General features: G+C 37.5%; 1 protein-coding gene across 1 annotated transcript in view; it reads right to left on the reverse strand.

Moving 5' to 3' along the window:
• LOC108533172 (coiled-coil domain-containing protein 192) overlaps positions 1–11343 on the reverse strand; it is a 148946-nt gene extending 137603 nt beyond the window's left edge. The window contains exons 1-3 of the mRNA XM_017877585.1: positions 11323–11343; positions 8886–9017; positions 7538–7594 (exon numbers count right to left, since the gene is read on the reverse strand). Coding sequence (XP_017733074.1) covers positions 7538–7594; positions 8886–9017; positions 11323–11343 — 210 coding nt within the window. The remainder of the gene's footprint in view (positions 1–7537; positions 7595–8885; positions 9018–11322) is intronic.
• Positions 11344–17026: the final 5683 nt, after the last annotated feature.

A 17026-nucleotide genomic window follows, 5' to 3' on the forward strand; every position in this document is an offset into this window, starting at 1 on the left:
AAAAAAAAAAATCACTGGGGAATTTTCCATTTAGACTAATGTACATGTGGCACTAAGAGAATGGCCCACAGGAAAGGAATTTCCCCATTCCTCATGGGCACAGGTAGAATTCTATTATAACCACTGATTAACTCTGCCATGTGGTCTGAGTCTGCCACATGATCTTTTAACACTAAAGTTAAACACTAAAGTGCATTGGCATATATATGCAGCAAAAATCCTGACTTGGAAGTGAAATTCAGCTTTAAAAACAGGAGCCTTACAGTCAGAACATCTACATGCATGTCTGCTGTGCTACATACCAGCTGTTTACTGTGAGCAGGGCTCTTTGTGTCTTTGACTCTCACTTTCTTCTTCTGATCGAGGAGGGGGAGTGATATCTACTACATAGGATTATTGTGAAATATGAATGACACGATGTGGGTGGGAACATTTAGGAAGCTGTATACTGTTATGTGACTCTAAGGTGTGATTAACTGCTGTCACTGTACAGTAGAATTAGTCATGACAAGCCTCAGGAATGAAGTGATGTTTCTAGAGCACACAGAAGTGTGGGGTTGGGAAAGGGAGGGCAGGAAGATCATTCTCATTTGACTCATCAGTTGAACAGACACGTATTGTGTGCTGCAGCATGTCTCCATGTCTCAATCCCCAGCACTGCCACTAGGAACCAGGCTGGAGAAGTATCCCAGCACAAGGAGCATGAGGCCCGTGAGGCCAGCTTCATCTGTGAGATGCTGGTCGGAGACGATGTCCTGGTCAGAAAGTAGGGGTCTATGCTGGAAGTGCTAGGGGCTTCACTGGACAGTGCAGTGCATCTCAGATGTTACCACCATCACAATCACCTACAGGACTTTAAAAACTCTGCATCCTTTTCCCAGAGTTTCTGATTTTAGCAGAATGGGATTAGTCCTCAAAATCTGCATTTCGAAGTCCCAGGTGATGCTAATGTTTCTGGCCCAGGAGCCACATTTTGAGAACCACTGGGATAAAAGAAGAATGATGAGTTCTCAGTTATAAACAACTGACTCTGATTCTGACTAGCTTAAAGAAAAAGAATTTACTGGAGGGTTTGTGGGTAGCTCCTAAAATCAATAGGAAACAGATTCAGAAATGGAGAGGATCTAGGACAGTTCTGGTTCAAGCAGCATAAGCTACTTCACCATGATGCCTGGGCATCCCTGGTAGAATGTACCAGCTCCAACTGTTTTATCTCTCTTTCCTCACCTGAATTTAATGTGCTGAGTCCCTGGAGAAAGAGTCCAGTTGGCACATGTCCACTCCTCAGCTAGTAGCTGACGGAGTTCTTTGAATGACTGGCCCTGGAAGATTGCACATAAAGGGAGAGATGCAATTGTAAAGAATATCTGGGTATTATTGCCAAAGGTGTGTCAGTGGATGCTTAGGCAGCAAAACAAAACAGAACCAAACCCAAGGAAACAGGCCATGTCCTCTGTTATGGTAGGAACAAGTCAATTAGCAGAGGGCCTGGAATTCCAGGAGGGAGTAGTCCGCTCTTGTAGATTCTTAATTTAGAAAATAAAATGGCAGTTTATAGCTTCTTTAGAGGAGGAAAGGAAGTTAAACCAGCATTTTGGGAGACCCCTGTCCTGGGTGCTTCCCATGCCCTGAGTTCCTCACCCTGACCTTTCAGGCCTCAGTGGATCCTTGGGACTGTGGTTCAGGATCTTCTGGTTTCCAAAATTCACTCATCTGTCCTACACTTTTAAGCATGCTGTACAATTCATTTGAAGGATTCCTTCATCTGGATGTTTTTAACTATTTAGTTTATTATGAAATGTATCAAACATACAGGACTGTATAGAGAATAACATCACACTTGAGTGCCTACCACCCAATTACCCAGATTTCCATTTTGCAATAAGCCCATTGACTATTATAGAGCTTTTGGGCCTTGTCAGGTCTTGTGGGTGGCTGGAAACTGAGACATGGGATGGCCATTGAAATGGAGGTAAAGAGGGGAGGCAGACATCTGGAGTACTGCAGATATTCAGGTCATCAATGAAGAAGTGAAGAGATGGGGCTGAGCATACTTATACCTGCCAATACTAAACATAGGCAACATATGGATTCCATAATTTGGAAGGTATTAATTTTAAAATCTTTTTTTTATTAAGATACGTATTCCTAACTCAAATTGCCTTAACATGAACAGATATCTTTAAGTAAATATAAACATTCACTTCAAATATTTGTTTTATCCCATGTAGGTCGTTAAGCGGATAAGTAATCATGGGAAGGAGTGATAAAGATGCCCAGGGCAGCTTAGCCCGGTGGTGGCTCAGGCTGGGTGCCCACATGTGCACTGGGAGGGGTAACCCTTAATAATTTCTTTAGAAGCATAAGTTGTGACTAGGCACTTTAAATTTAATGGGATGAGATTTTAATCTTCAAAGTATTAGCAAATGATAACTCTGAAAAGTTAAGGCTTTCATTTCCTCTCCATTTCATAGCTATCAATTTAATTAAACAATAATATTATTCAACTATTGAGTTCTAGAGCAGTGAACTCTGAGTAAAAGCAAGCCTAGACATTATGTTGTTAATTTTCATGTTAAGACCATGTTTCCTTTAGAAACTCTTTTTATTTTATGTGAAATAGAAATTTCCAGCAACTGTGTTTTCTTTCTCTGCTATTTTTTCCCTTCTGTTTCCACTCTAAGAGATCCTTACCTTTTGTCATTCGCATGTTATATCTTGAAAGTGTCAGCCTCATTAAATTAATGCCTGATGTAATATTGACATCTTCACGGAATACAAGCCTTTTTCATAAAGTGATTTTCCCTGATATATAAAGGATGCTCCTACAAATGCCAAAATAATTTTATTTTTATTTTAGCCATTTTAACAATTCGTTTCAATAAAATCTGTACAAGACATTGAGCCAGACACTGTGGGAGTCATAAAGATAAACAGACGTATTTCCTCAGGAACTTGCAGTCTTGAAAAAGAGTACACATCAGATCATTCTCTTGTGGGGCATAGTGCGAAAAATGACTGAAAAGAGGCTCAGAGAGGTGCTGTGAATGCACCAAAGAAGGAGAGATTACTTCTGGATTGATAGTCAGGAAGAACTTCCTGGGAAAAAAAGGCTTGATAAAGAATGGGGAAAATCTGGCAAAATCAATGGCAGGAACAGGTATTCAGGGTAGCAAGGAACTACAAGCAAAGCTGCTAGGGCAGAGATGCAGGGTGCACTTGGGGGTCGCAGTTGGAGACGGAGACGAGGCAGGAAAGGAGGTCAGGTCCCCACTGTCAGCATGATAAACACCATGGTCAGGAGGTTAGACTTTATTCTGGGATAATGGACAAGCATTGTCTCACTCAGGGCTTTGGAACGAAGGAAATGACATGATCAGAGTAAAATTCAATGCAATTCAGCAAAATGTATTGAGTAGCTACAATGCACCCAGCTCTGTACTTAGTGTAGTGCATTCAGAGACACATTCTTAGTGTTGCCTTCAGTGTCCCTGGAGTCTAGTGGGGGGACGGATATATAAACAGATAATGTCAACAACGTATAGTATATTGAGTTCTGTTAAACAAGTGGGAGGCCACTGGCCTGAGGTTCTCTCCCTATTTTGAGTTCCTACTTAACGAACTGAAATCTAACTTAGGAGTATATTTTTTGTAACAGATAGTTGGGTTTCAGCCAATCACAAGCAGCTGAACTTCAGCCAATCACAGGCACCCAACTGATCCAACCACACCCAAATAAGGCAAATACCTAACTTAGGTAGCCAACAGATAATGTCTTTACTTTGCTTCTGTGTTTCGCCTATAAAAGCTTGCTACTCATGCTGCTGGATGGAGCTCTCTCAACCTGTTCTGGTTCTGATTTCTACCCAATTCAGGCATCATTCTTTGCTCAAATGAACTCTGTTAAATTTAATTTGCCTAAAATGTTTATTTTAACAGCTCAAATAGATGTATCTAAAGGAGGCTGTGAGGACCCACAGAAAGTAATCTGGGGACTAAGGGAGAAGTTGGTACCTAACTTGAGTCTTGCAAGGACAGAAAAGAGTTATTTGAATGAAGAGAAGAGAGGATATTCCAGTTTAAGAGTATCCTATGAGAAAAATCACAGAACATCAAATAATACTGGATGTGTAAAGAAAGACAACAGTTCATTCTACTAGTAGGCTCAGCGTAAGGCAGAGAGAGGGGAGTGAGGGAGAAGAGAAGATGAGGGGCAGGGACTATGGTTTGGAAACTTCACTCAGGATGGAGGCACAGAAACCAGGAGACTATTATAGAGGTCAAGTCTCACAGGTGTTACATTAAGGAGGCACACCTCAAACAGAAAGTCCAGATTTTCCATGGGACTCTCACTTAAAGGGGTTCGACTATGTATTTTTCCAGGCAACTCTTATTAATACTTCAAGTTATTTCCTAATCTTCAGCATCCTCAGAACTCTCATCTCTTATTCCAGAAGAACCCTCACCCCATCTTCAGTGTTCCATTCCTACCACCCTAGTTTCTTAATCCCCTTTCTCTTCTCTGCCACTCCAGCAGATCACATTCACCCTGTGAGTGATATACTTTTGCTCTGTTTGGTTTTCTGCACCCATTCCAAATCTCTACACACAGATTTGTATCCTCTCTCTTCTCTGCCAATAGGGCTTGATGGTGTCAGAGCAAGTGGACTACTTTGCAATGGGGAGTGAGGTTGTGGAAGGCTCTGAATTCACTCACAAATGTTAACAATTTGGGGACAGTTACAATAATTAAAATATAAGATGATCAGAAAGAACTAGAGAAGTGGCAGTATAATGGAATAGAAGACATGAAAGTGAGATAACTTGTACAAACATACTCAGGGCCTGACAACTAACCAAAGTAGGACAGAGGCAGAGAGAGGTAAGATTTTAAAATTGCTTTGTAGTTTGAATCTAGAAAAAAATAACAGTAGTGTGATATTATCCACCATGGCTGGGGGATACGAATAGAGAAACGTATTTAAGAGATAATAACAGAAGATGATAAACTTGGCTTTGTATATGCTTAGCCTGAGGTGTCAGCAAGATACCCAGGTCGTATTTAAGAACTAGAATACTTCAATCTGATGCCATGTACCAGCCATCTCTAAACCTGGGTGTTACAAATCACCGTTCATAATCAAACTCTTCTGGAAAAATGACCGACAACAGCCTGTTCTTGGAGATTGTACATGGATAACTCTTGCAGGAAATAAACCCATTTAACTTTGCTTCCAACACCCTTTCCTAACTTTTGTTGTTTGTTTGTTTATTTATTTATTTATTTATTTATTTTCAGAATATCTCTTAGTATCCTATGGAATGTTTTTTTCAGGGACAATGTTCTGAGCAATGCTCATTAAAACACTACAGATCTCTAATCAGGGGAGACTTAAGATAGAAGGAACTTGTTGTGGGAGAAGGCAGTTTGTTTGCATGGGAGTGAGAGTTGAAGCATTATGAACTGCTGAATCACCAAGAGTGAACAGAAAGAGAAAAGGAGGTTGGAGATAGAGCCTTGATAAACACCATTTGATACCTCAGATGGCACATAGAGAATATAATTTGGAGAGACAGCAAGTTGTAATAGCAAAATCATGGGTTTCAGAGTGTGACGAGTGATCTAATCTTTTTAAGATTCCATTTTCTTTCTGAAAATTAATGACTACCTTGTTGGCTTGTGTTGAGATTTTAAATAGATACTTGAAATATCTTCCACATAGAAAATACATAATCCACTTTCAATAAATACTATTGTTTATACTGCTTTCATTTAAGTTTTTCTTGACATATTGAAGCAAAACCTTGATGAATACACTGCTATATTGAAACCTGAATGTTGCACAATTGCATATGAGAAATCTCAGGCATTGGTATCAATACCCTAATACAGGGAAGCAATCCTAGTTCAGACAAGCCTCAAGCAGTAACAGCATGGTACAGGAATAGCAACCATAGTAACTAGGCAATGAAAGGAGACACCATAGGAATTTCCCTAAGGCACCAGGAACTATGATTTTTTCATCTCTTTTTCACAAAGAGATGCTGGAAGCTAATATCTGAGCCTTAGTGAATACATTTGCCCTCCATATAAAATCCTGAGCTAAAAGCCCCTTCCATGTGAATGACTGTAGGTATCAAATTGTCACGACAGAACATCCTCTGACAATAGTCATTATCTGGCCCCCTCAGGGGGAGACCAGGGGAAAGGCATCTGCAACAAAATACTGGCTAATGAGACATATTTCTGTCTAAATATGTCACAGTGCTACAAATGCAAGCCTTAGTCATTTTCAATATTGGACAATTGAGCACACAAGCCCAAAAAAGACTCTGAATTTAGAGTTAAAAGCTCTGCTAACTGCCACAGCAGATTAGCTTTTCTCTTCTCCAGCCCAAAAATGGGGACAATTACCAATATTTTACCCAAGTCAGTTCATTCCAAACCCCAAAGGAATTGTCACCAGAATGTATTATCTTGCAGTCTTTTTGAGGGTAATCTCATAGGTCTCAGGTCTGTCTGAGGAGCCTGGTGTAGTTAAGATTGGTCATTAACGTGATTGGTCAGCGTCTTTCATCAAGAAGTCATTCCATAACAGCCTAGATGTGGTGAAAAAGATGTCCAAAAGGATGGCAATCAGGTCTTTGAGGAGATGTCTAAGGCATTTGTTGTTCAGATCCTTGGGAAGGAATAGTGGCAGGGTGACAGATTTATGGTCACAGACACACAGGGCATGGTGGCAGGAGATGCTCACATGTTGTTCTCTGAGCAAACATAGGCTAGTGTGTAAATGAAATTTGCCGTAGAAATTCATGGAGTCTGTCTCAGGCGAGTACTTGCAGGAGAAAATGGGCAACTATGCACTCTGATTGGTTTATATAGTCACTTGCCTAAAATCACAAGGCTGGGGCAGAGTGAATATATATATTTATACATAAACATAATATATATTATAATATATATTAAATATATGTTACATATATATATGTATGTATAAAAAACAACGTTACTTAATGTGTGTCCTCAAGACTGGCTGCATCAGCATTGTCTGAATCTACAATCACCCAAAAGTACAAATTCCCAGGCCCCACCCTAGGCGTGCAGGAAACAGAATCTGAGTAATTTGTTTTAAGAAGCTATCAGGTGATTCTTACATACAGTAAAGTTTAAGAAGCACTTCTCTAGAACTTTATCTGATGGGTCAATAATTACCATATCTCTCCACTTCCACCTACTCACCCAACTAGGCTGGCTTCTTCATCTTTCTGCCCTGAGTTTCCAGTTCTCTTCTCATGATAGCACCTGATTAGGCCATGTGATTATATATAAGAGCTCAGTTTGGAATTTTGTCATCCACAAAATCAGAATTTTAGGTATGAAAAGAAGCTGTGTAGATGCAGTAAAACTACTCATTTTTAGCCTTGTGATTTGGTTTGCACCAGGCAAAACTCATTTATAACTTCTTTCCAGTTTCTATTCATTTCCAAGCTAACAATGACATAAATAAAGGGATGAAAAAAGGAGGCAAACACTTACCTGGGCTGTTAGTTGCTCCTGGGAAGCTTTTACTTCAGCTTGCAATTTCTGGATGCACTGAAAAGGAGACAAGTTTAGATACTAAGTGTGTAACTCTTTCTTTTACATACTCAACCTATTGCAGACATAAATGTGTATCAGTTTTCAAATCTTGTGAATGGCAGCATTATTTCAGCTACAGGTTTTGAAAATCGTCATTGGAGAAATCATCCCAGCATTCCTATTTCTCTTCCATTTTATGAAAGAGCCCAAAATAAAAACACACAAATACATTAAGAACTAGGATATGCCTGAGTAAGATAATGTTAGTTTGACATGCTACAGTTAATGCAAACACCCCTATATCATATATATATCGTATATATATCGTATATATATCGTATATATATCGTATATATATCGTATATATATCGTATATCATATATATTGCATATATATTGCATATATATAGCATATATATTGCATATATATATCATATATATCATATATATTGCATATATATATCATATATATCATATATATCATATATATTGCATATATATTGCATATATATCATATATATCATATATATTGCATATATATCATATATATCATATATATCATATATTGCATATATATCATATATATTGCATATATATCATATATATCATATATATCATATATATTGCATATATATATCATATATATTGCATATATATTGCATATATATCATATATATATCATATATGTTGCATATATATGATATATATATCATATATATCATATATGTTGCACATATATATGATATATATATCATATATGTTGCACATATATATGATATATATATCATATATGTTGCACATATATATATGCCTCCACATGAGAGCATATTCATATATTCCAAGAGCAGATGCAATCCCTTTGGACTTAACAAGAGCTAAATTTGTATAATGATATATATTTTAACACTCAGATATTCAGAGATTAATCATTTCTTATAAAGTAATTGATTAAGAAACATATGCCAAATGTTATGATCCTCTTGTTTTACTGCACAGAAACACTCCAACGTTGACAACTCAGAGACATTTGTGCAGTCAATACCATTTATAAAATAAATAGCATATTCAGCTAATATTATTCAAAAGGATACATATCAAACAAACTTTAAAACTACTACTAGCAAAATAAATTTTATGTCAATATTGATCAGGGAATAAAATTACTTTTAGCAAATACAAATATTGTTATCTACCATTGTGAACTTAAAATGAACTTTTAATCCAGACTGAAATGGTTTTCCAGGATTATCAGTTCATATAAAATTAGGTAACTATTAAAATAAAGATGACGCTGTTCTACTATATACCTGGTTTTTCACAAGAACCATTTTTTCATATGGTTCCCCACTGGCTTCCTTGTGGTCCACAGCCTTCAGTTTTTCCTCCAGCCGGGATACTTGTTCAAGCAGTTTTGACTTTGTTCCTTCAGAGACTGAAAGCTAAAGATATTTTCTTTATAAGAGTATGTAAGTACAGTGATGTTTTAAAAGCTTCTTTTAAAATTCAACTTAGAAATAATTTATCTTCCACCAGTATCTATTAAATATGAAAATAGCTTCTGGAGCATTCCTCATAAATGATAAATTAGCATAGAGAAAGAAGGAAAAAATTGATTTTATTTATTGTTTATAACTAAGATCTTTCTGAACAAGACATGAAATCACCGAGTTACAATGGAGAATATAGAAGTACTAGAAATAGAGAAATTTCTAGTGCAAAGATCTCAACACTCATCTCCACTGTGTTTCAAGATTGCACTTTATTTTTACAGCTGAATCTGAAACTTGTAGTGTGATTTATAGATGGTCCTTGAAACTTAACTCTTGGGGGGCTACAGCTATTTAGAAAGAGTGGGAGTTCCGACTCCCATGAATGTTCGCCACAGAAGCAGCAGGGTGCATGGAACTGGGGTATATGCAGGAATTTCAAGTTAAAGTCTGATCAAAGGCAGATCTATGCTAAGCCACAGCCAAAAAATTCCTAGCAATGACTTTGCCTTTGTTTGACTGTTTGTAGATTCCTCTTGAGGAAAGTGGTAGTTTGATAGTCCTTAGTCTCTAATTCCCTTGGAGAGTGCCTGTACTAACTTCTTCTTTCATTCTGACAGCTATTGTGCTTTTTCTCTACAATTCAGCAACAATCCTGAAAGACTCCCTGGAGAGGGACACACAAGTCTGTATTCACTGCAACTCAACTCCCAGGGTATTCTCTGAAGCATGGATTATCTCTACATTTCTTTTGCATTACTCTGAATGTTATTGCAAGGCAAGTTGTCTCATCTTGAAAAAACTTAATTGTCCTTAAATTTTTAAAGACAATCTATCAAATGTGGAAGCATGAAGAATTCAGTCTGCCAAGGAAATAAGCACGTTCTCTATACTGGCCCATCATACATACCAGCGTATCATATATACTGTGAGCACATCATACATACCGGCACCAAACCATCCAGCCACACACTCATTCACTGGACAAATGTTTGTTCAGTTGCTTCCTCCACAGCCATTGTGTTACATGCCACAGATTGAGAAAGTGCAAAATAAGGGTTAGAGGGAACACACATGTTACAAACTGCTGGCCATGCCTTTTGGCTCTTGGTGGCCTTGGAGACCTGCGGTGTTCCTCATGATCACTAACACGTGTTTAACTCCTGAGTCCATGGTGGTTTGGGATTGCAGTCTGGCTTCTCTGCCTATCCTTCTATTTTATTAGAGACACAGTATAGTGTGATGGTTAAAGCCAAGGAGTCTTGTGTCTTTATCCTTTGGGTAAAAAAAACCCCTCAGTTTTGTACAAAAATTTGCCAGGCATGGTGGCAGGTGCCTGTAGTCCCAACTATTAGGGAGGCCAAGGCAGGAGAATCGCTTGAACCCAGGAGGCGGAGGTTGCAGTGAGCCAACATCACGCCATTGCACTCCAGCCTGGGGAACAGAGTGAGACTGTCTTTAAAAGAAAAAAAAAAAAATCTCAATTTTGCTGTTTGCTATCTGTGTGATCTCAGCAAGTGACTCAACCTCCCTGGGCTTGAGTTTTTTAATCTGTAAATAGCGATGGGGATGAAAAGAATAATACTTATCTCATGGGTTGGTTTTGAGGATTACATGAGTTTAAACAACAGAAACATTTAGAACAATGCCTGGAACATATCAAGCATCTAGCAGCACTTATTATAATTATTATTCTACCTTTTCTAGATCACAGTAGGTGTTTTTCTGGATTTTATCTAAATATTTATCAATTTTGTGTGTGTGTGTGTGTGTGTGTGAGATAGAGTCTCACCTTGTCACCTAAGTTGGAATGCAATGGCGCGATCTCTGCTCACTGCAACCTTCGCCTCTTGGGCTCAGGGGGTCCTCCGACCTCAACCTCCTGAGCAAGTGGGACTACAGGCTCACACCACCATGCCTGGCTAATTCTTTGTATTTTTGAGATGGGTTGTCACCATTTTGCCCAGGCTGGTCTCGACCTCCTGAGCTCAAGTGATCCACCCGCCTCGGCCTCCCAAAGTGCTGGGGTTACAGGTGTAAGCCACTGTTCCCAGCTTATTTATCAAATTGTAAAACAAAAACAAAATATCTGAAGACATCATAATCTTTATGAGCTGCATACCCTCAACTCAAACTATATTTGATTTGTTCATTTCCTATAACCACTCTAATGTTCAGAGAAATCTCCTCTCTATGTCTGGAATTATTTTTTTCTCATATATAATCTCTCTAAGTCAGGTCCATTTTATTCCCATACCTGGTTTGTTATGTGATCCATCGTTACCATTTTATTGTCTTTCTCTTAAATCTACCTTCTATTGTTTGAAAGCCTCTATTCATTCACTCAAAAGACATCATTTATTCACTCATTTGTTAAAGAAATAAATTGGACATTTGTTATATGTAAGAATTTGTAGATTAAAAAATGAAAACAATGTTGTTCCCATCCTCAAAAAACTCATACTTTAGCCAGAAATCAGATCATTTAAAAATAGCTATTATATCATGCAAAACTATATAGGTGAATAAATAATATTAATAGTAGTTAACATTTCTTGGGTACTTATTACATGTCAGACAGTCTGCAGAGCCTTTTGTTTTCAAATTTATTTTAGTATCTCAATTTATCTTCAAAACATTCTGAAGGTTCATTCTATTATAGCTCCCATTTTGCAGATAAAGAAGTTGAGTTTCAACAAAATTATATGACTTATCAAAGGATATAGCAAGGAAGTTCTGGAATTCAACTTTTTAGTAGTGGACATCATCAGGTTTGACCCTCTACACCCGAATTTGACCCCAGCTCCAAAATAGGCCCTGGTCATCATGACAATTCTATCCTCTTTGCTGTTGATTGGTTCAGGAATCAAAGCATAAGCTAATCATAGCCTGGCTTTCCTATAGCAACAGTTATCGTATAAGGAGATGTGACCTAATTTGGGTTACTCATACTGCACAGAATTGGAGAATGATTTGGAGAAGCACTCTCTGTCACTGACCAGACGCGAATGCTACTACAGCCATCCTACAGACATCAGGAAACCAGGCATACTCAGAAAGGAAGAGTAAACAACAGAAAAAACTTAAGTTCTTAATGACATTATTAAAGTGCTTTATTAACCAATCTTGAAGCACACCCTACCCTGCAACTTGCACTTAGTGGGTCAATAAATTCCTTTATTGTTTAAGGAGTTGAGTTTTCTATTACCTGTTGCCAAAAGTATTCTACGGATATGCTGCTTGGTATCAAGATTCCATGTTCTTGACCACGAGTAAGAAAAGTTTATGAAAAGCAGCAGAAACTAACATATATTTGGTAGATATAGTACACTAGGCATTCTGCTGGGTGCTACATATATAAATGTTACCTTACGTCACTGCTCAAAACCCTATCCGCAATTTTCTTTATATTTTTTGTTACCATCATCATAAAGATTGAGAAACTAAATGCTTTAGTGGTGAATTAACTTGTGTAAGATTCCAAAGCTAATAAGAAGAGGTTAGATTTAGGCCTTCATTTGTCTGCCTCTATTCCTGGTTTTATATCATATCCAAATCCTAACTCAGACTGCCTGTCACAATGAAGCCTGTGATGTTTTTTTCCTTACCATATGGACTTCAGCAATATTTCTCAGGATCTTAACTTATATACTTAAAGGAATTTTTTCTAATATCTTAGAATTCTCTCTAACCCACCATCTTGCTTTCTTTTATATAGACACTAACCCCTTATTTCCTCTCCTTTTGTAATAAGTTTCTTACTGAATATTTCTTTGACTCAGATATATTTAGCTTAGGTTCAGCTTAATTCTAAGAAATGTTGACTTAGAATCAGGATACCTATGCTTTAGTCTTAATTCCACAACTCACTGATTCTATAACCTTGGTGCCTTTAATAGGATTTTAAAAATAATTTCAACTTTTTTTTTAGATTCAGAAGGTGTATGTACATATCTGTTACATGGGTGTATTGCATGATGCTGAGGTTTGGGGTATGAATGGTTCCATCATCCAGGTAGTGAGCATAGTACCCAACAGGTAGTTTTTCAGCCCTTGGTCCTCTTCCTCCCCTCCCACCTCTGGTAGTCCCCAGTGTCTTTTGGTCCCATCTTCGTGTCTATGTGTACCCAGTGCTGAGCTCCCACTTATAAGTGAGAACATGCAGTGTTTGTTTTTCTCTTCCTGTATTAATTTGCTTAGGGTAATGGCCTCCAGCTGCATCCATGATGATGATTTCATTCTTTTTATGGCTGTGTAGTATTCCATGGTGTATTTGCACAACATTTTCTTTATTCAATCCACTATTGATGGGCACCTAGGTTGATTTGATGTCTTGCTATTGTGAATAGTGCTGCGATGAAGTTCATAGGTCTTTTTGGTAGAACAATTTATTTTCCTTTGAGTACATACCCAGTAATGAGATTGGTGGGTTAAATGATAGTTTTATTTTAATTCTTTGAAAAAATCTTCAAAATGGTTTCTAAATTAGTGGCTGAACTAATTTACATTCCTACCAACAGTGTACAAGTGTTCCCTTTTCTCAGCAGCTTCGCCACCACTTGTTATTGTCTTTTTAATAAGGGCCACTCTGACTTGTGTGAGATGGTACCGCATTGTGGTTTTGATTTGTGTTTCTCTGATGATTAGTGATGTGGGGCACTTTTTCATATGTTTGTTGGCTGCTGCATCTCTTCTTTTGAGAAGTGTCTGTTCATGTCTTTTGCCCACTTTTAAATTTTTTTAATTTTTCACTTATTGAAATGTTTAAGTTTCTTGTAGATTCTGTATATTAGACCTACATCAAATGCATAGTTTGAAGATTTATTCTCGTACTCTGTAGGTCATCTGTTTACATTGTTAATAGTTTCCTTTGTGGTACAGAAGCTCTTTAGCTTAATTAGGACCCACTTTTCAATTTCTGTTGTTGTTGCAGTTGTTTTTGAGAGCTTAGTCATAAATTCTTTCCCAAGGCCAATGTCCAGAATGCTATTTCCTAGGCTTTCTTCTAGGAATTTTATAGTTTGAGGTCGAACATTTAAATCTTTAATCCGTCTTGAGTTAGTTTTTGTATACTGTGAAAGAAAGGGGTGCAGTTTTATTCTTTTGCATAATAGGATTTTACTATGCTACGTTGTTATACCTTAGTAGGATAGTTATCCAGTCATATATGTTCAGATTAGGTTGCAAATTCCCCAGAAGGATGGATGAGGAATTCTGTCAAAATGTACAATAAAATACAATCAAATTGGCCAGGAACAATCTTTGCTAAGATTATTCCATTTATTAACTTTTAAACTGTGAGTCTTAATTCTCATATGTAACATCACTTCACAAAAGCAAGATAAAGGGATGTTATTTTTTCCTCCTTACATGGACAAGTTGCAGGAAAAACTAATAATTTACTATTGGATTCTATTATATAATAGTGAAATTGTTTATCAACATAGTACAATTTATATTCCCCATCCTCACTGCAAATGGGCAACAAACACACCTGATAATCCAGAAAGAAAAAGGAGAAATGAGACTAAAATAAGTTACACATCTGAGAATTTTTTTAAAAAATTTAAGCTCTGTGAAAAAGATTGTGCTCTACTGCTTAATCACAAGACGTTAGCTGCCATCTTAAATTTACTCCATTGTCCTGATAGGGGTTTTCAACCTTTTTAAAGTCTAATTCTCAATTTGGGATTCACTTAGGCATTCTGCCTAAATTCACATTTAATTATGGGATAGGAAACAAGACATCAACATAAATAAGGAAATTCAAGTTAACAACTGCAAGATATCAGAGTTGAATTTTTAAACTCTTGGGCATAACTTCCTTTTCATTGCTTTATAAATGTTTATTTATTAATAAAATTTCTTGTTTTAGAGACTACCTTTCTGGAAAGAGCATAGAAAAAGAAAGCTCAGCCTATTAGTTTCATGTATTTGCTTACAAAAAAGAAAGTAGAAATGCATCCATTCTTTAAATGACCAATTTCTATATATTGTAATTAGCCACCTTTGCTGAAATATATAGTTTACATGATGTTGGGAAGCTAATATTCTACATATGATACCTTGTGAAGACCAGGACTCTGTTCCTTCCACCTGTGGTCCTAACACGTTTGGAAGGAGGAGATCATTAAAAAAGAATGAACAACATTCATCTGAAAAATTGTGTACAGTGAGGTAACAATTGTCATATTATAAATTTGAAGCTCTGCAAATCTACTCAGAAAATTCAACTTTCAATATTTACTCCAATGTCCAATAAAAGAACACTATAAAGTTATTGCAATATATTAAAAGTCAAAGGGAGATAAACTATATCTATTGTACCATATTGTTTCAGTCAAGAAAGGGTACTGATATATTTTGGAATTATATTTAAGTAAAACTTAAAATAAAATGATTTGAACATCACAGCAGATGACAAAATAAGAAGTTCTAGGAATTGGTCCTTTCACAAAAATAACTACTGAACTGGCAAGAACTGTCAGAATCAATTATTTCAGAACTCTGGAGTATAGCAGGACTCTTTCAGCTTCCAGAGAAATGCTTGATTAAGAAAGACACTGGAATACAAGGAAATTCCTGTCAGGTCACTGGCTGCAGAAATATTGGAATAGAGACTTCAGTGACCATACATGATAAGGAATATAGTCTTTGCAACATTAGTTGAAAAAGTCATTGAACAAATGGATGACAGCAGTCTTCAACAGGCAGCAACAACAAACCTTGGGGTAGGAGAAGAATCTGATTTCTAGAATTAAGACATTATAATATGTAAAATGTTAAATTCTCAGCAAAATATTATAAATCTTACAATGTAAAGTACGGCCCATTCATAAGAAAAAGAAGACACTGACAGAAACCATTCTTCAGGAAGCCTAGAGAGCAAATTCCAGACTTACTGGACAAATAAATATGTTCAAAGAGGTGAAAGAAACCATGGGCAAAGAAGTAAGGAAAATCAGGAGAACAATGTATGAGCAAGTTGGGAATATACATAAGGAGACAGAGATTATAAGAAGGAACCAAGTAGTGCTGGGAGTGGTGGCTTATGCCTGTAATCCCAGCACTTTGGGAGGCCAAGTTGGGTGGATTGCTTGAGCTCAGGAATTTGAGAGAAACCTGGGCAAAAAAGTGAGATTCCGTCTGTATTAGTCCATCCTCATGCTGCTAATAAAGACATACCTGAGACTGGGCAATTTATAAAGGAAAGAGGTTTCATTGACTCACAGCTCAACATGACTGGGAGGCCTCAGGAAACACAGTTATTGTGGAAGGGGAAGCAAATACATCCTTCTTCACATGGCAGCAGCAAGAAGTGCTGAGCAAAAGGAGGAAAAGCCCCTTATAAAACCATCAGATCTCGTGAGAACTCATTCACTATCATGAGAACAGTTGTGTGGGGTTAACCACCCCCATGATTCAATTACCTACCACAGGGGGCCTCCAAAGACACATGGGGATTATAGGAACTAAAATTTAAGATGAGATTTGGGTGGGGACACAACCAAACCATATCATCATCTCTATAAAATATACAAAAAAAAAAAAATTAGCTGGATGTGGCAGTGTGCAGCTGTAGTCTCAGCTACCCAGGAGGCTGAGATGGGAGGATTGCTTGAGCCCAGTGGAGGTTGCAGTAAGCTGAGATTGTGCTGTTGCACTCCAGCCTGGGTGACAGAGCCAGACCCTATCTCAAAAAAGAGGCAGAAGCAGAAAAGGAGAAGAAGAAGAAGAGGAAGAAGAAGAGGAAGAAGAAGAAGAAGAAGAAGAAGAAGAAGAAGAAGAAGAAAGACAAGGAGGAGGAAGAGGAGAGGAGGAGGAGGAGGAGGAAGAAGAAGAAAGAGGAAGAGGAAGAGGAGGAGGAGGAGGAGGAAGAAGAAGAAGAGGAAGAGGAAGAGGAAGAAGAAGAAGAAGAAGAAGAAGAGGAGGAGGAGGAGGAGGAGGAGGGGGAGGAGGAG

This window comes from Rhinopithecus bieti, unplaced genomic scaffold (genome assembly GCF_001698545.2).
Source record: "Rhinopithecus bieti isolate Rb0 unplaced genomic scaffold, ASM169854v2 scaffold_10351, whole genome shotgun sequence".
NCBI lineage: Eukaryota > Metazoa > Chordata > Mammalia > Primates > Cercopithecidae > Rhinopithecus > Rhinopithecus bieti.